The sequence below is a fragment of the Drosophila mojavensis genome, unplaced genomic scaffold (assembly GCF_018153725.1).
Source record: "Drosophila mojavensis isolate 15081-1352.22 unplaced genomic scaffold, ASM1815372v1 contig_231, whole genome shotgun sequence".
Taxonomy (NCBI): domain Eukaryota; kingdom Metazoa; phylum Arthropoda; class Insecta; order Diptera; family Drosophilidae; genus Drosophila; species Drosophila mojavensis.
Window position 1 is genome coordinate 1,623,064 of NW_025318772.1, and position 20,102 is coordinate 1,643,165.

Here is a 20,102-nt window from a genome sequence, read left to right on the forward strand (position 1 = left end):
CAATAATGTATAATGTAATACTGTATAGATCACAAAATCAAACTTTAACAATATTCCACTTTCAAATGTATTCGTTTAATATAGTCTGCTTACAACTTTGATATCGCTATGCAATTAACATATGCATGTCATGGTTTCTGACCTATGCCAAGAGCCAATTTATGCGAATAGTATTATAGCAACGGCAAAATTGGTTAGCTATCGTGATCCGCGGCGACAACTGGCCGAGCACTTGGCGAAGAGCATTCGGTTGGTGTCAAATGGGCTTACAACCACCTGACAGCTCTTTGCATTGACTCTTTCACGCACTGGCCTCTTACAATGATTCGTTCGCTCTTGCTGTGCTCATTCGCGCTCGCTCTCTTGCTCTCGCTCTCGCTCTCTCTTGCTTTCGACACAACTGTCAAATGCATTTGTTTTGTACGCGTGGCGATCGTGCGCCGAGTGGCAAACGAGCGAACATCGGGCTGAGTCGTTTACAGTTGGCTCGCATTGGTAGATCAGTCGTTAAACGTCGTGCGTTGGGCACAGTCGTATCGTTGTTACTGGCATTATTACGGGACGTGCACGATATATAAATGCCGGAGTAGCAAATGTCTCCCCAAAGCAAAAGCAAATAACATAAATATTTTGTAATCCAAACGATAAAACCAGAGCGAATAGAGAAAAGGTAGAGAGCGGCATCCAAATGTTAATATGGAATCTATGTGTTAATTGCTAGCGTATGAGATTATTTAGCTGACTTGCGTAAATCTCTCTACTTGTGCGGCATATCCGATATATCTTATGCGGAACACGTGTATTTCGAGGTCGCATTTTTTTGCATTTGCCAAAAAACAAACTAAATATAAAAAAAAAAAAAAAAACAAGAAGTGTATATTAAGAAAATGTTCTTTTTAGTATAAACTAAAATTAGAGCAATGTCGAAAATGTTCTTCAATCGGGCAAGACCAGAAGCTACTTCATTTGGAGTGTAAGCGCCAGGGATCTTCGATAACGATTCATAGATAATGTTTTTTGTACTGTGACTCATATTTGTAGGGTGCTCATGAGTGCGATCCATTCATTTCATAAGCTATTCAGTGTGACAAGTCGAAACTCGTATGCGTTATGTTTAGGGTTTACCTTGTAAAACCTGCATAAGCCGAGCCGAAAGCGTTTGGCCACATGAATAAGTCGTCGCCCTTATATATTTTGCAATATTTATATGCGACTAAGATACCCTGCAATGCCAGGCACCAAATGAGCAGGCATGCCATAAGAATTCCATCTTGATTAAACCTAAATTTTTCTCAGTTTTCACATTTGTTATTCACGTAATTTATTATTTGTCACTTTTTATATTTGCTTATAATTGACCACTTTGCAGGGTATACCAAGCACAGCATACTCCAAGTCAACTCTTGCAGCATTTCGACTTTCTGCAAAATCGTATGATATTTCTTTTTCTTTTATTTTTGCTGTTCCGCAAGTTTCTTTTACTCTTGCACGCTCTTCACATTCGATACAATCCCCAAAAATTTATCATGTCGTTTCGCTCTCTGTATAATTCTTCTTCATTATTATTTTGCTGTTGGCAAGAGTTCGTTATTTTTCTTCTTTTATTGTATCTTTCATTCGTCTGTACTTTTTCTTTCGGACGTCGCTTGAACAGCTGACGTAGAAGTCGCGGTATTATTTAATAATGAATAGTATATAAAATACTCAGGGAAATTGCGTGAAGAAAAGTGAATAAAAAAATGTGTGCTTTTTCCATCCCCATTTCAGAGTGAAAACCCAATTTCGAACTCAATTTAAAATCAATTTATCAATCACAAAGTTTAAGCATAAAATGGATGAACTCCCAGCTACGGCAGACACAGCAACAATTACAATAGACATAAGCGACAGCAACAACAACAATAGCAATTGCAGCAGTAGCAACGCTGGGGATACTCCTCCAAAAGTCAGCGCGTTCTTCAGCAGCAGCAGCAACTATCAGAGCCGGGTGCAGCAGCTGATCAGCTTCAGTTTCACGTCGTCGTTCCATTTAATCTTCATCACATCGATACTGAGCATAAGCAAATTCTGCAATGCCGCCGCCGTGAATGCCGCCCAGGTGACCGCATCGGCGCCCAGTCCCAGTTTAATTATATCAAATCTGAGCGGATCGGCGCTGCTCGAGAGAATCATGAAGACGACGACGCTGGGCCCGCAGCTCGACAAGCTCAAGAGCTCAGCGCCCGCCGCGGCGAACAGCATAAGTGGGAGCAGTGCTGGTGGCAACAGCTTCGGCTCATCCTTCTTCAACAGCAAAGGCATCAACCTGAGCAGGGACTTTTCCTTCCAGAATGTCTCGGGCAAGATAAACACGCCATTGGATATATGTAAGTGAAGTTTATATACAACTAAAACTAAATTGAGCTACTGACTACTAGCGTCTTCAGCTATTTATAAGTGAGCTTCAATGGAAAATGAAAAGGCGAGCTTAGAGCGGAGCTTGAGGCTTCAATTAACTTCACTGGGTGTGCGTGCGACGTGCCCAGACATTTGTTGATTCAGTTTCGCATTGCTCGCCGATCAGGCCAGCGAGCCTCCAATTTCCCAATGTTTATTTATTTAGTTATATGATTTGGTTTATTTGGAACAGCCGTCGACTTCCATCTGACGCGGCATATCGCATGTGTTTCCATGTTAAAGCTATGCTCCAACCGCATTCCACGACGTCACACACACACATTCTGTCTACCTTTTACTTTCCTAAGCCACTCTCCCTACCTCCCTCCCTCCCTCAGTCACTCCCTCCCTCTCTCCTTCTCTCTTTCTATTTCTCTCTCCATCCTTTCCAATTCATGTTTCTTCATTTTCTGCTGCCGGCCGGCATCTGGCTTCCGAGAGCACAGACCTCGGCGGCTGCAGAGAGCAACAAGTGTTTCTTGGTTTCTTTTGTTTCCCTCGCTCTTCTGCTGAATTTGCCTTCATTTTTATTTTATTTTATGTTTGGAGTTATTGCTCTTTGCTTTGAGAGAGGCCCCATATCGAATGGAAGTCGGGCGCACGTGTTGAAAAGCGAAGCAAGCGCTATGCCTGGTATATGAGTGGCCCGCGATATCCGAACCAGTTTCGATGTATAAATATTTATGTAAAGCTTGTCCAAGAATCGGCTAAAACTTCAGTCAGGTAGTCTCAAGAAATTCTCTCTGATCCGCAAATAAATAATAAACCTGGCTATAAGAGGAATATAAATTTGCAAGCAATATATACTTACATTTCAAAATATTCTTAAGTAACAATCGCCAGCGACTTTATATCTATAACTGTGCAAACTAAAACCTCAGCACTTCTTTACTACGGCAAATCGAGACACGACTACCAGACAGAGTATTCAATATTCGTCAGCTCGCTAGTTTCTTTCTTAACGTATATCTAAACCAATATGAGGTATACTAATAAAGAAAATACTAAAACAAAAACAAAAACCATTATGAAACCAATCGGTTTAAAAGAAACCTACAAAAAATAAAAAGTGTTAAAAACCGAGAGCTGTTATTGAAAACTGTTAAAAACTAATGAACAACTTGACCTCAATGCACTCAAACATCCACTTTCTGCGTTTCCGTTTGATTATTAACATTCGCAAAAACCCCAATTTAAAAAAATATGAAATAAGCCTTCAACTTGTCGAAACCTAACCTTAAACAAAATGATCTCAAGCACAGCGAATTTGGAGTGCAAAACAAAAGCTAGAAGAGGTGAAAAGTTAAAGCTATAAAAAAATGACAGCAATAGGTTCGAGCCGGTCACTGGATCACATTCGGGGTATATTAGTCTAATAATAATAACATTGCTTCTTGCTTGTCTTGCAATTCTATAAATAATTTACATGCCGAATTTGCAATCGAAAAAAATGACTTACCAAATCCCAAATATAGCCAGCCAAAGGGTAAAGGCCAAATGTGTTTAAGGCCAGCAAAAATGTCACTTAACCCAATTGGCTGCTCATGAAACAGTTAGAGGTCACTGAGTAACCTCCATTAGTACACTAACACATAGACTTGATCCCATAAACTAAATTTGTGAACTTGGCTGATATCAAGTTTTGTGGCCATGTCCGCTTCTTATCCCTATCCAAATTTAAGGCTGGTACCACTAGACTGTATGACCTATTTCAATATAAAGCAGTAGAATTTTTAAAGTGTGCCTTTCCTAAAAATAAATCAAACTAAATAAATAAAGCTCGACATTTTCATAATGTCAGCTGGATGCTTATTATTTAGTCATATCTTCGTAGCACTTTTAATTTTGGCAGGCAGCTGCAAGTGGCGGCAGCTTCAGCATCTGTCGAAAGTGTTAGCCAACTCATGATTGGCAAATGAAAATTGTCAACTGTTATTTGGTTGATGCTCAAATTGGAAACCGCAAAACCAATCGAAGTTCCCGGCACGTTTTCAAACAGTCTAATGAACGTCAGGCACAGACTCACATTCAGATGCGCAGCCAAAACGGAAACCAACAACAACAAAAAATAAGTTCACTCCAGTTGGACAGTGTAAGGGAAGGGCCGACAACGCTGATTTATTTTAAAATCGAATTTAAACAAGTTTCGAGCTGGCATCATCATAAAAACAACAGCAACAGAGGCAGCAGAGCTTGCAGCGAGAACTCGGCGTCCTCGGCCAGACTTCAGTAATTAACTTGGCTAATTATGCTCAAAAATGTGCACGTGCTGTGGGCCGCTAATTTCAGACTGTACCCAGCTCGCTGCTGCTAGCTGACAGTTTATGCATTTCCGTTTCAGCTTAATTACAAAACGCATTTTACCTTAGGCATAATTATGAGGGGAAAAATTGAAAACAAAAACAAGTTGCGAATGAAACAACTTTTGGCTGATGAAGCCAAAAAAGTGTAACAACATGCGGCAATTGTTTGTGTATTACAAGTTACACTCATTTACATACTCACACAGACACAGACACACACATACACTCTTGGAAAAGTCACTTCACACTTTGCTACATGTCGTAGTCTTTCATAACAGACACAATATGTAAAAAAAAAATAAAACAACAACGGCAAACAATGCATTCATCTTATTGTAAAGATTTCAATGTTAAACATCTCGTTGCTAAAGTTTTTCATACTCACTTATTAGCTTTAATTATTGAGAGAGAGAGAGAGAGAGAGAGAGAGGGAGACAGTGAGAAAACCAGCTCTGTTTGACAGTTGTGTGAAAAGCGCTTAAAGCGAATGGCTAACAGTTTGCCAAGTTAATTATTTGACTAAGATGTTTGCAGTTTACCCAAGATATATATAGGTCCCAGCCAAATAAGTCATTGGAATTGTGCAAATTCTAGTATTATAAGTGGATATAATTTACATAGGTGAAATAGACAAATGGGTGAAAAATCACACTGGCCTGACCTACGCGCAATATAATGAATATGTATATGAATATATAACATATGATATATGCTGAATATAAATGGGCAGGTATTCTGCTTAAGTTTTCATCTAACATCAAAGATTAAAATTCTGATCAAAATTGAATTGATTTCATCTTTACCCCATATAACTTTAAACCTGCTAGCGAGCAGCTATATGGAAATTACTAGAAATCGCAGTTAAATGCGAATTCTGTATTATAGTTTCGATACCCACAAAAATGTAGAAATACTCTTAAAGGCGAATATATTATATTAATATATGTTTAATTGTCTCCAATTTATAATCAATAATCCTATGATATGAACGGCTTTATTGTATCGCAAATCGACCTCTAATTACGCATTATCAAGAAATTTGCAAGCTACTAGAATACTTAGAGAACAATTCAGGATAAGGGCAGTGAGTCAGTTGAAAAGACTTTATCAACAATCTGATGAAAACCACGTAATAGTCAGCCGCTAGCTAATGTATACAAACTAATCAAATACACTATGCTAGCTGTAATCTTATCTCAACGAAATGGTTTCCCAACGAATATTTCGCAGTGATTGAATTCCAAGTAATTCAAAACTGATGGGAAAAACTAAACAAATTCTCTTATAATGCAAAAGTTTATTTATGAAATTACTCGCAGTCTACACTCAGTTGCAGTCATCAAGGTGTACGTGGCCGCATTAGAAGCACACGCATACGCCATGTATGCCACGAAAATGGGCTAGAAATAATAATTAGACGAATGGCGTGATTTTCGCTATTTCGCATTTTTTTTTTTTTTTTTTTTTGGCAAGTGTATTTAGAGATATGCGCATGACTCGACGACATTGTTTACATATTCGCAATAGGGAAACGTTGCTACTAATTTTGCTTTTAATTAGAAAACACAATTCTCTATGGTCGGAGGCGTTTGCTCGTGACGTCGTTGTGTGCGATTCCATTCAAACCGATAAACACGATTCGATCATCATTCGAATTCGGGACAGATGAACAATGTGTGTATTCAAATTGCATAGCTGATTCATGGTTTTGTTCGGGCCAAACAACTGTTTATTATGGCAATTGCTGGCTCTGACGTCATTAAAAGATCAGGCCACCTTTTTTCGAAATAAACACAACACACGCTTAATACCTCATATGTTTTGCGAGAGCTACAGCGAGAGCGAGAATTCAACTAAGAGCAACTTTGAGCTTCATACACAATATAAAAAACAAAAATTTAAAATTTATGTGAAACTCTCTTAAAAAACTCAAGCCAGCCATAAATTAACCTGGCCATAATGGCAGGTAAGCCAAGTCACAAACCTTCGATTCGCGATTCGCATGATTCTAGCTCAACAACAATTCACCAAAAAAAAAAAAAAAAAAAAAAAAAAATACTATGTTGTTTATCGTAATTGCAGGCATTTTTATCAGCGATTAAAAGCAGCCATAAAAAATTATATATATAAATAAACAAATTAACTGATAAACAATACAGAGATAACAGCTGACAAAAATTTTCCAATTTTTACTATAAATGCGCAACGCATGATGCAATGGTTAAACGATTTCTTTTCCCATTATTCAAATATTTTCATTCATCAAACCATCATTAGAGTAATACATTGCTTAATAATAACACACTATTATTATCATTATAGTTAGGCAAGCTAAAAATTAATTGGAAAACAAACTGAAATACGCAGGAGTCTTTCCTTCATGGTTCATAATATTGTAAATATAATTACATAACTCGGCTGATAAGCTATCATTTGGCTAACACGGTTTTACTAGGGACACAACTGCTATTTTGCAACTAAAATTGATAAGAATAATAATCTGGTTAGCCTTCGTTTCGCTAGACTGATAATTCGAGCTCCATAATATATAAAAAATATCAAAAACAATTAACTCTTGTTAAACAAGTAAGAAAGCTCTAGTTGAGACTACTCGACTACGAGATCCCCTGAACCCTTGGAGTAATAGCTATTTCAATAATTTTTCGCGTCTTTCAGCTTACACAAGAAACACGCACACACACACATACACACGCACGCACGCACGCACACACAGGCATACATACACATACACACACATACATACACACATACACACACACACATACACAAACAATTACATACATATACACACACAAGCATAAACACGCATGGGCGGCAGTGAGCGCTTACTATGAGAACTTAATTGCTTAATAACTTTTTTGTGGACGTACGATCTTCATGAAACTTTCAGATTATGATTATGACATGGATATGCATGTAATTGCCAAAGCACAAGTCTCTAGTATTTGAAATACGCTTTTTACAAAAGTGTGGGTGAGGGGGTGAATTTAAGGGTGGGGGGTAAATTTTAAGAAAAACCGAAATTGTATAAATTGCATATAGGCATACATTAAAAATTTGGAGACTCTAGCAATAAAGGTGTAGAAGATATAATTTTATAACTGGTTTTCGATAAGGTTTTTTATCGATAAAAAAAATATCGAGATGAGTTATCGATTTTTAATGATAAACTTGATATGCGCGCTGTAATTACGAACATTTAAAAAAAAATTTGAAGTCTCTAGCTCTTATATCTTCTGAAATCGACGCGTTCATACATACGGACAGACGGACAGACGGACAGACGGACGGACGGACAGACGGACAGACGGACAGACAGACGGACAGGGCCAAATCAACTCAGCTCGTCGCCCTGATCAAGAATATATATACTTTGTGGGGTCTGCCACGCCTCCTTCTGCCTGTTACATACATTTCAATAAAACCATTATACCCTGATTTCCCATTGAAAATGGGTTCAGGGTATAAAAATCTAATAAAAAATTGTCGAAAATCGATAAGCAAAAATCGAATTTTAAGAAACCAATATGCTTTTCTTACCATTGCGAACGAGTGCTCAAATAAAACACGATAAAGTCCAAAGAGGAAAATGAAGTTGTCAAATATCTAATCATAGCTTATCACGTAATGTGAACGGGTGATTGGGGCAAAGTGCGCCCTAATGATGGGCAATGTCAGTACGTAATTGCCGAATGCTAGCTAGATAATTATGACTTGAACTATGCCCCTGAATAAATGTCTATAGATATGTATGTAAAGGCATTCGCCTGGCCATGCGCGTTCGCAAAGAATTTTTATTGATTTAACCAATTGATTGACTTTTGCGCTGATTTCTCTGTTTATTATAAGTACCTCCTCTTCGACAGACCCCACTGCGGTCGCCAACTGCTTTATTGAGTTAATGGCGTGAATTTCCATGAGAATCGCTCCCGGAGGAGGCCAAGCCTCCATTTGGTTGATTGATTTTTGGTCTCGGCAGGCTGGCAAAACTGTGCTATGAACCTGCACCAAGACACGCACTTAATTGCCGCCTCAATCAGATGCGAGGCGTCAGACAGCATTTGTCAATCAAATTGGCTTCAGCTGCTCTGTTCTGGGCTTTTGTGGTTTGCTGTAAGTTGCGCTGAATTCTTGTCGGAAAGTAATTTAATTTATTCAGCCTGTAGCTGGTGAAGGGCAAAGATAGCGGCGTAGGGCAAATAACGCATGTTAAATGAAAACTATTTCGATTTCAAGGCCAGGAAATTGGCAATCAAATCAATATTTACAATCTACCGCCATCAATCCTCATTTATATCAGTGAAAGGTCCAATTGCCAGATATGGAAAGCTGGAAACTGTGTGCTGGAACTTGGAATACATGGAAGGAGAGATAGTCCTTCTAGCAATACTATACAGGATGTATGTTCATTAGTATTGGAAATAAACACCATTTCACCTGTGATGTTGATATGGAAAACCATCCTACAAAACAGTTCATATATCTATAGCGAATGTTATCTATAAAGAATCCGCTATATGTTAATAAAATGTCATAGAAATTAGAGATTAGATAATGCATATTTATGTTTGCTTCATGCTTTTGATATATTAATTAGGGAATTTGGATTAGGTTTATATGGAGTCCAATAATTCACTTGATAAACATTCCAAATATTTCGCATTCATATCAAACGAAATAAATCACATTTTGATGCAGATTTATATATGTGTGTGTATACATATATTTTAAGTTGACTATTGTGTTTAGATCTGACATAAATTTGTATATTCGAATTGTGCATCTAGATATTGTAGAGCAATTTCAATTAAGCAACTAAACGACTCACTTAAAATGCAAATTGCGTGGCGCACACAAAGAGGCGCACTTAGAGAAACATAGCGAAATTGAGAGAGGGAGGGAGGGAGAGAGAGAGACAGAGCAAATAGCTGCAACATTTTCCCATTCACACAATGAAACGAACGAAAACTCTTTTCATTTCATATTAAAACGAATTTGCCATGCACAAAAAATTAAAATATACCAAATATATTTCAATTTTTTTAGTGAATTTATGCGACGCTTTTAAATAATTGAGATGGTCCTAACGCGACTTTTGCTCATCGGATCATGGTGAATTTAAAATAAACTATAAATGAATAATAAATATACACACATCTATAAAGCTAGTTTTTAATTAAATTGTAACTAGTTCATGTAGTAGAAAATTCGTGGCTGTGGCTACTAGTTTGTTATGTTTACATTTAGGAATTTCTGTGCTTTAACAATGAAATTTAAAATACATACAGACACATGCAAACGCATGCATACGCTTTCTTTAATTAAAAGCACAAAAGTAGAAAAATGTTTATGAAAATTACATTTTGTTGCTGCAAGCTCAGAATTTCGCATGATAACGAAGTAACTTTTGCTTTCAGTGTCGAGTCACACACACCCATACACACACACCCACACACACACATACATACATACATACACATACATAACAGACATTGCGTGCATCTCTAGCAAATCGCTTAAGCCATTATCAATTTGTGTTGAATACGCACAGTTTAATGTCAAATGGCATATGGTTTTGCCAACTTGAAACTGTTTTGGATTAAGCAGCTGTTACACACATAGACATACACACACACATACACGGCTAATTTGTAAATCCGCTCCCAGCCACACACACATTCACCTACGAAAGCCGTTGAAACTTTAGCTATTTTATGGCTAAACGGAAATACGACTGACGCCATTTTGTTTACAAGCGAGTTTGTCGCAAAGCTCACAGGCAAATGCCATAAACGATTGATGAGTCCCAGTTGTGGGCTTATGCAGCGTAAGAGCGCAAGAGAGATGCCAACACAAACACACACAGTCACACACACAGTGCCATACACGCACACACACACACACACATAACACCTACACGCCGAATGTCATCCTTTAAGCTCGCTTTGTATTTGCGCTTATTAATTTCAAAAATTTGTGTCCTTTTGTGTATGACGGCATATTTTGCGGTTAGCCCCTTTCAAATACAAGCAAACACACACACACACACAAACATACGCCACACTTTATTATTTACAAGTTTGTTGTTTATTGTCAGCTTTTTGGCCCCGACCTTAGCAAGGTCTTAAAGCTTGTCAACGCTGGAGAGCCACAAAAGCCGCCTCTCACCCAGCCCCGCCCTCTCCCCCCACCACTAACAAAATTTTAATGTGCGCCGTTGTGCGGTTCGCAGCGCTGTTAACGAGCCAAAGTTTTCAACTTAAATGTTAGTTATGAATTTGATTAGGCCACGCAGAAACGGAACTTAATGAATTAATATGCATTTGATTTATCATATATCTTCTCTCCTACTCACACTCTCTTACTCACTCTCTCTCTCTCTCTTTCTTATTTTCTCCAGCTCAAAGCCTGCCACACTATTGCGATGAGAAACAGTTCCACTGCAAGCAGAGCGGCGAATGCATACCCATTCGATTCGTCTGCGACGGCGAGATAGACTGCAAGGATCACAGTGACGAGCTGATCGAGCAATGTAAATTTAAAGGTAAGTCTGAGCTACACTTAGAGCAGTTGTTAGCATTATTTTGAGGTCGTTTTGGAGCTGCTGGGGCAGCAAGCGACTCCACTAGACAAATGGATTTCATTCAAGCTTAGTTTTGCTGGCGCAAAGCAAAGTACAAACAATTTTTTATTTTAAGCCTTGCCTAGGCCAAAGTCAAGACACATGGCTGTGGACCTGAATGAATGGCTACAGCTGTTGTCTGTGCGCTGCAATCTCCGCCCCTCGACCCCTCGGGCCCTGGACCACCCCAAAAGCCAACTCAATCTATCCTCTCTCTCTCACACTATAATCTGTTGTCAGTCATTTTGTAGTTTTTCAATTTAGAAAATGTCACAGAACTAACCATTTACTTAGCTGCTGTGCGTGTTTCTTTGTGTGCTCGTGTGTGTGTGTGAGTGTGTGTATGTATTTGCTTTTGTATTGGTTTTTGGTGTTTCACTATTTGTTTGGCTTCGTTGTTGAGTAAGTAACAACTGGCTGTTTATTTAGTGTCATGTTAGGTGGACACTCAACAGCCCCAAACTGAATTTGTTTTCGTTTAATTTTTAGCCTTATTTGAATTTATCTAGAGATATATTTTTATTTCTCTAGCTCTTTCTCTCTCTGGTTTGTGTTTTTTTATTAGCTCTCCATATTTAATTTACAGTTTCTGGTTTATTCGTGCTTCGTTTCTTCCATTTGGCAGCACTTTTGTTATTTTGTGTTGCATACTTTTAGGGATGACACTTAAATAAGCTACTAAACAATGAGGTCGAAAATGTTGGGTATACCTAAAGATTTAGTGTCATGTTAAAACAAATACTAGAATTTAATATTATATATGATGATAGGAATATAATATAAAATAATATTTCAGTTGTTTAGAGAAATATAGAATTTAATAATTCAAGTCTCAAATTAAAGAGAATAGTAAATAATTTTTGCTTTGCTTATATTAATATTTATTCTACCTACTCATGCATATTAAATATTATTTTGTATCCGACCATTTTCCGTTTCACACTTTAAAGAATAATTTCAATTGGCTCAAGATAAAAGCCAAGCTCAGCAAACTGAACTGTAATTACGAAATGTTTCCCATAAACAAGAACCTTGAGCCCCGCTGTGCTGTGAGCGAGGCACAGAGCTTAGCAAATGAGCGTGTGGCAAGTGCGGAGGGAACTTACGACGCTCACAGCAGCTAAGCACAAGTTGAGTCTTATTTGGCGAGCATTTAAAACAAGTCAAGTGCAATCCAACTAAGCCATTGCATCATGCTGCCAGCGTAGCGAGAGCTTCAAACGAGTTAAGCCCAGAGCTGAGCAGAAAAAAGCTTAGCTAACTTGACTGTGGCTCAACACGACAATGTTACTAGCAATATATTTACGATAGGTTTATATAAATAAAGTGGTGAACTGCATAATTGCAGTAGAATATTGTATTTTTCGGGCACATGATTGATATAACGTGTGCAGCTGAGCAACTCTATATTACATACTCGAAATCACAATTATTATCTATCAATCTAAAAAATGCGATTTAAAAAAAAAATAAAAATAAAAAAAAATAATATATAAATAATAAATATAAATTTATATATAAAAATAATTATTTTAACTTTAATAAAAACTAACTAAAAATTAATTGCTTTGTTATTGAAAATTAAAAACGCAGAAAATAAAAACAATTTATGAAAGCAGAAGAGAAGCAATCTATTACACTAATTCAAAATGGACTTTGAATATTTGTATTAAATATATATTAGATAAGGGTTGTGCTTTACCTACTGATTAGTGTGATTAATAAATAAATATTATATAAAATAAATATTATATATAGTATACCAAATTCACGTTTGCTTACAGCATGAAGAATAATCTTGAAAATAATTCCAAGCAAATATAATAACAAACGATGCACAGGCTTTGATTTTCGAATAATAATTCGAAAATTTTTAGTAAAATAATATTTAAGCAAGATAGATTACAAATAATGTATATAGAAAACATTTATAGAAATAAAAACAATATTTATTTATTTATATTGAACAACACTTTCCACAAATTGACAAATGCAAAAATAGTTTTGTATATAATCAAAATATTTACAAATTTCGCAAAATTCAATCGCACATTTTCAAGTGGAATATTGTCTGTGGCTGATGCAAAAGGAAGTCGTAAGGTCACTTAGTACTAAGTAGCTGTAGTGCTGATGTAGCACATATAATCCAATAGACTCTCCGACTTATCGCGCACTTTACAATTGCGACTTAGCAATTATCAATGAAAATGCATAAAAGCAGAAAGAGAAAGGAATAAATGATGTGAATGGGAGGTGTTGCTCCCAAGAATTGTGATACAGAGCAAAGATAAAGCGGTTCAAACTTGACTCATTTCCCCATATATACATCTAGATATAGATAGATTTATCTAACATATGTACGTACATATATATGGTATTCCCCGCTCAGCCAGCACTGCTGGGTCAAGCGTCTGACTGCGTCAGAAGATGAATTCTTATCGCTTTTCTTATCGTTGAGTAGTAATGCGTCTCAGGCTAATTGGACAACAAAAAATAAGCGAAACTAGTACAAGTACTAGTTGAGCAACTGGATTAACACAAATAGAATATACCCTATATAGGTATATATATACATATATATGAACTAGTTTTTAATATTGCCAAAGCCTATGTATACACATGAGGTGTATAACTATGCTGAAAGAATACCCCTAATATAGACTAGTTTTTATTAGCTTATCTTAATATCAAGTTGTATGTAATATATTATGGAGTAAACAGAACTAAAGTAGATATAAAATTATGAATATAATTCAAAATGAAAAATGAATAACATATATTGACCTCATTCCCATGTGGCAAAGTGTCATTAAAACTAATCGACTTCCAGATAATTATTTAGATCTGTTTGGGTTTACGTACAGATTTGGATTTTTGTTGACAAATAACAGCTGATTAGGAATATAGACAGCATTTGGAAGCATGAGCCACTGCTTGATAAGCGAGCGGCTAAGCATTTCCTGACTCACAACGGTAGAGTACACTCAGCCACAGACACTCACTCACAAACAGTTGCACTCAGTTGAACACTCTTGCACTCACTCGCTGGCTATTCCACTCCGCATTGAGTGTCTGGCTCTGGGCTCTTATCAACATTGGTTGAGCGCAAACTCGGCAAGCGCTCACCGAATTGCCTGCTGCTGCTGGATGCTGGATGCTGGATGCTGCTGGGCGGGCAGATTTCTATTTTTAAGATACGCCGCGTTGCGCTCAAAACTCAGTTGGCAACGAACTTTCCATTCAAACGGACGTGTGTGCGCAGCAGGACGAGCCTTCAGGCAGCTGACCAGGAGCGCAACAAGAACTGAGCCTAAAAAGTCGAAACTCAAGTAAATTAAATGAGGCAATACAAAATTCATGAAAAACAAGTGATAATAAATAGACGAAATTATAAATATTAAAAATAATGTTAAATAATACTACAAAGTATAATAATATTAATTATAATAAATAGTTTAATGTGCGTGTGTGTTTGCTCTGTGTGCCATCGCATTGGCGCCAACTCGAAGTGGACACAATTTTGGTTTTTGGCGTAGCTTTGGCTTCTTTTTTGGCCTACAGTGTTCCACTTGGCTTTTCACGCTTCTGCGCGTCGTTTTGTTTTGTTGCGTTGCTTACTTTAGATTTCTCTTAGCAGCTGCTCTTAGCAGACAGAGCTCATATTTTGTATTTTGATTTTGGCTGTTTGTTTGGCATTTCATGAACTTGACACGAATATCCTGGCATCATCCTCAACAATTGCCGTTGACACTTGTGCTGGCCACGCAGCTGTTAAAAGCCATAAGGTTCACATTATAATAATTAATATTCAACAACAATAATAACAATAACAACAACAACAGCAATGGCAAACAAACAAAATTGTAACAAGTGCAATTAAAATTAAACAAACACACACGCACCCACATACTTTGAGAATGCGGCTTACAAATAAATCACAATGAAAATAAAGATAATTATTAAACAAATATAGAGCCGGGCCGCAGCTTAATTAAAACATTTACTTTATACATCAGCGACGAAAGATTAAAATACAATTAAATAAAAGCAAATTATGTTTGCATACAAAAAGTGCAATAAACAAACGTAAATATGGAATGAAACGCGTCGAGCATTAATGGAAAAAGGCGAAAGTGTGGCATTCGAAATAAACAGAAAATATTTTAATTTAAATAATAATTGAAATCAACACGGCACGAAGGCAAATATTTATCCTTAACACAGAGCTCAAAGCTTCTAAAACGTCAAATCAATTATTTATAATGTCATCAATAGATTAAACTAAATTGCAATTCATGACTAATTAAAATATAAATACTAATAATAGATCAATTTCAAATGAAAAAGCAAATAAAATAAATAAATGAAATCACTAAATAAAATATATAAATATACCAATTTAATCAGCTAAATTTTGTTTGACAAATGAATTCTGTCTTGTTTTGCTATATATATATAAATTGGCCTCAATAAAATTTACAAATTATAAATTATCGAATTAAAATGTATTAAATAATTTGCATATTTTAGTGCTATTAATATATATTTTAAAATAATGTATATTTTTTAGTTAATAAAAAAAAAAAACACCATAATTAAAAATCCGAATTATAATTACATCGTAAACATGCGTCCTTCAAAAACATCATAAAAAGTATTGCCTACTTTTCAGCGCCAGTTAACATAACAACTTTTGTCTAGCAGAGAACAATATAAAAAGAAATCCATTTAAAATAATTACGAAGAACAAGCGAGCGGCAGAAGGGCAATAAACAGAAGAAACAGCCAAATAATTGAATAATTCAAACACGCACTTAGACCACATTATAATCTAATACAATTTAACGTCTGAGGCCGTGCGCAAACCAGCCGCCAAAGTTGGCAACATGGGACTACTACGCAGCTACCCGATTTGCCAGCTTCTGCTCATCAGCGGATTACTACAGCATGTACAAGAGCACACATATGCCATCGCCATTGATACGACGGGTATGAGTTTATAATTTAAGCAAAATATCATGCAAAGTATAACATAATCGCATGCTAAACACCTGCGCGGCCAAAGTTCCTGCTGCTCAACAGCCATGGAAGTTTAATATAGACCAAGAGCCAACTTGTTGTTTGCCTGGATACACAGCAAAACTTTCTCTATTCAATATTCACATATTTATGTAGATCTTAGTTTTGCTGGGATCTTAAACGTTAAGCTAAATGCCATTAGGATGGGATATCGATGGTCGAACTGGTTCGAGTGCTGTTCGATTTACTGTTATGGTCTTCACTCCGACTGTCAATTACTGCCTGTGGGCGTGGCTGCAGCAGCAAAAATAATGTCAAGCATCAGTTCTTTTTGTTTTCTGCGTATGTGTACAAATAAGATATAGACGAACGGCCATTAAGAACAGCGCACAGTAACCCAGTCGCCTGCCGCGTTGCGCATACGCCGCGTGAACAGCTAAGGAAAAGAAGCAAGGCAGCGACAAAGCGATGTGGCACGACTTTTAAGCAGCTTCTAGACAAGTGCTATAAGTAGCCAATATACACATATATATGCGTATGTATGCACATATCTAGGGCGTTCAATATCGTTAGCATAAATATTCATGCAGTCGAAACGAAAACAAAAAAAAGGAACATATCTAAAGAAATGTAAAAGACAGCTGATAAGCCACGCAGCACAGTTCAAAGCAAGCTTCATTATATATATATATATATATATGTGTGTGTGTGGGTATACACATATATATAGTCATGTATGTCTATGCGTGGACTGCCTGTGTTAGATAAATTCAGTCACATATCCTTGGCTCCAGCTCCCGCTGGCCTTATAAGCCATAAATTATGCATGGCTCACTTTTAAGCGGCAGTAGCAGGAGCAGCAGCCGCAGGAGCCGCCGCTGAACGTCAGCAAATGTGGCGAATTTCTTGCCACTTGTATTTTCTTTTTTTCTATTCTTTTATCGAATCGCCTTTCTCTTATATATATTTATAGAAATATCAGCATATTTCAAAGGATTGCTGTTTGCTCGATTCTTGGTTTTGTTTTCGCTAGACAAACATTCAGCTGGAAAAGTCTAGGACAAGCTTGGGCTAGCTTCAAAGTCTCTTGAAATTAATATGCAATAAAAATATTGTGGAACATTTTAAAACTTTGGAAATTTGTCACTTGAATGCATTAAAATATATTTTATGAAAAATATTTCAACAATAGAGTTCAAAAATTTAAAACTCAAGAGAGCTTCAAGTAAAATTCTTAAGCAATTTTCTTTTTATTTATATTTTGTATTTTGTGGAGCACAGCAAATAATCTGCTAGTCTTACCAAACACTTATTCCAAAGCACCTTAAAAGCGCTTGAGCTGCGGCTTATGCAGCATTTCATCCAGCGAAATTATAGCGTAAGCAGATTTTGGAATATGCCGCAACACAGTTATTATTTCCGGACATTAAATAGCTAAGCAGCTGCCAGCAGCTGCGCAGGCAGCAGCGCCAACCAAATTTGCCAAAACTCAATTCAATTTGCTTAAGCTTTCCACTTCCGGGCCGCCGCTTTTATTTAACATATAAATTGCCCGGGCATTTAAAATGCAATTTTAACGGACTTGCGCTGCCCATGGCCAGCTATTTGTTATGGCCATTCAACAGTTAAAGCAACAACAACAGCAACGTCAGAGATTCAAGCATATGTAAAAAAAAAAGTTGGTCTCATTAGGGAGAAGAGCCTACCAAGCGCCTCTTCAAATGATTTATGATGCGTCCCTTAACCCGCAGCTGCCCCAAAAAAAATCTCGTTATATATATATATTTTTTTTGCGTTTTTTGTTTTTTTTTTTTTTTTTTTTTTTTATTGAAATACTTGAAGCAGAAGATAAAGCGCACCGCGCAACTCCAATAAAGCGAAAAAGGTGCCATAAACAACAAACGGGAATTTCAGGACGAGCCTTTTTTTAGTGCTCTTTGCCATAGAGGAAACAGTCTGATGTGCGTAACAACAACAACAAAAACATACAGCAACAACAGCAAACAGCAACAACAGCAAACAGCAACAATTGCAAATAATGGCAAAGGGAAGAAAACTCCCTAGCAAAGATTTTTCATTTATTTATTGAGACGCGAAGGCGAAGCCCAAAGCAAAAGTTGATAAAGTACGCGGAAGAGGGCAAACAACATGAAATTTGTGCACGTTTGCTTCCCTTTTCCGGCTTTTAAATGAAACGGACAATTCAATTTATGTTTGTCCGGCATCCCGACAACAGCAACAACAACAACAAATAACAGACAAACTTCATTAGTAGGGCAGGTGGGGGGCAGAGGTGGCCATGGCTCAAATTCAGTGGATAAATATTTCTCAATTAAAGACCCCAAAGACAAATGATCCAAGAGAAAAAAGTTCCGGCTTTAGATAAAAACTAAAATATTATGAAATAATGTTAGATTTATTACGTTTAATGAGTTGATGCTCTCGAAAATTTCTAGGACACTTAATAATTGTTAACTAATAAAACACCTAGATTTTTGTTTTGTTTTAATTTTTATGTTTAAAATAAAAAATTTATTTTGATATTTTTAAAAATTTTTTGGTAATTTTAAAGTATTTTATTCATTTTCCATTTCATATTTTTTAATGTATTTTATATTGAACAATTTTACATTTATATTTCTAGCATAATAATATAGAAATTTATAGAGCACTAGTTGTCCCGGCGAACTTCGTACCGCCTAACAGTCTCTATATATATAAAACAAAGTAGAGTTTGTTACAAAACTTATAATTCGAGATCTGCTGCACCAAAAATAATTAACTTTTTTTTTTTTTTTTGAATTTCAAATTTTGAATTTTTTATTTATTTTTGATTAGTCAGGTTTTAATCTTTTGATTTTTTTTTTTTTAATTTTTGCAGATTTTTGATTTGAAATATTTATAAAGTTTAAAAGTCCAAAAATATAAAAAGCCAAAAATACATTTTTAATAATTAACTTTTTTTTTTTTATTTCGAATTTTGAATTTTTTATTTATTTGAACAGTCAGGTTTTAATCTTTTGATTTTTTTGAATTTTTGCAGATTTTTGATTTGAAATATTTTTCTTTTTGATTTGGAAATTTTTTTTTTTTGTTTATTTTTTTTTTTTTTTTTTTTTTTTTTTTTTTTTTTTTTTTTTTTTTTTTTTTTTTTTTTTTTTTTTTTTTTTTTTTTTTTTTTTGAATAGTCAGGTTTGCTCGAGGCTGTGCCGTAGACTGACTGACTACATTTGTTTATTTACTTCTATAAAGGACCGAAACTGTCACTGTTGTCAAGGCTACTGAGTATAAATGGAAATTTGAATCTTTAGGGAAAAAACCGCGTTTCTCAAGTATTCGTCAAATTTTTTCAGTATTTTAAAGATCTACTGACCTACTCGTGGCGGAGACAAATCCAACAAATCAAAAACCATGAAAATTGGTTCAGCAGATCTCGAGTTATAAGTGCTAAGACACTTTTACACAACTCTCTTTTATATATATAGATTTTGAAGTCTAGCTAGAATTAACTGCACTGTTTTTATTTTTGTTTATTATTATTATTATTATTATTTTTTTTTTTTATTTGTTCTTTAATTTGATTCTTAGAAAATCTATTAACTGATAACAATATAATATAGGAGTTTTTCAAAGTACAATCGGCTTAAAATGGCTCAGACACTGGCAAAAGCCAAATATTGAAAGGCAAGCGGAGCAAATGG

At 36.0% G+C, this 20,102-nt stretch overlaps 1 protein-coding gene across 8 annotated transcripts in view; it reads left to right on the forward strand.

The window, feature by feature from the left end:
- Positions 1–494: 494 nt before the first annotated feature.
- Positions 495–20,102, forward strand: part of LOC6574606 (very low-density lipoprotein receptor) — a 43,318-nt gene continuing 23,710 nt past the window's right edge. For 5 of the 8 annotated variants that reach the window (XM_015167561.3, XM_044008086.1, XM_032733552.2 and 2 more), the window contains exons 1-3: positions 906–973; positions 1,768–2,366; positions 11,161–11,304. In XM_015167561.3, coding sequence (XP_015023047.1) covers positions 921–973; positions 1,768–2,366; positions 11,161–11,304 — 796 coding nt within the window. In that variant the 5' untranslated portion in view covers positions 906–920. Of the gene's footprint in view, positions 671–905; positions 974–1,767; positions 2,367–11,160; positions 11,305–14,597; positions 14,712–16,054; positions 16,372–20,102 lie in introns of those variants that run through there. The other 3 variants (XM_032733554.2, XM_032733555.2, XM_032733556.2) reach the window with 3 other exon arrangements.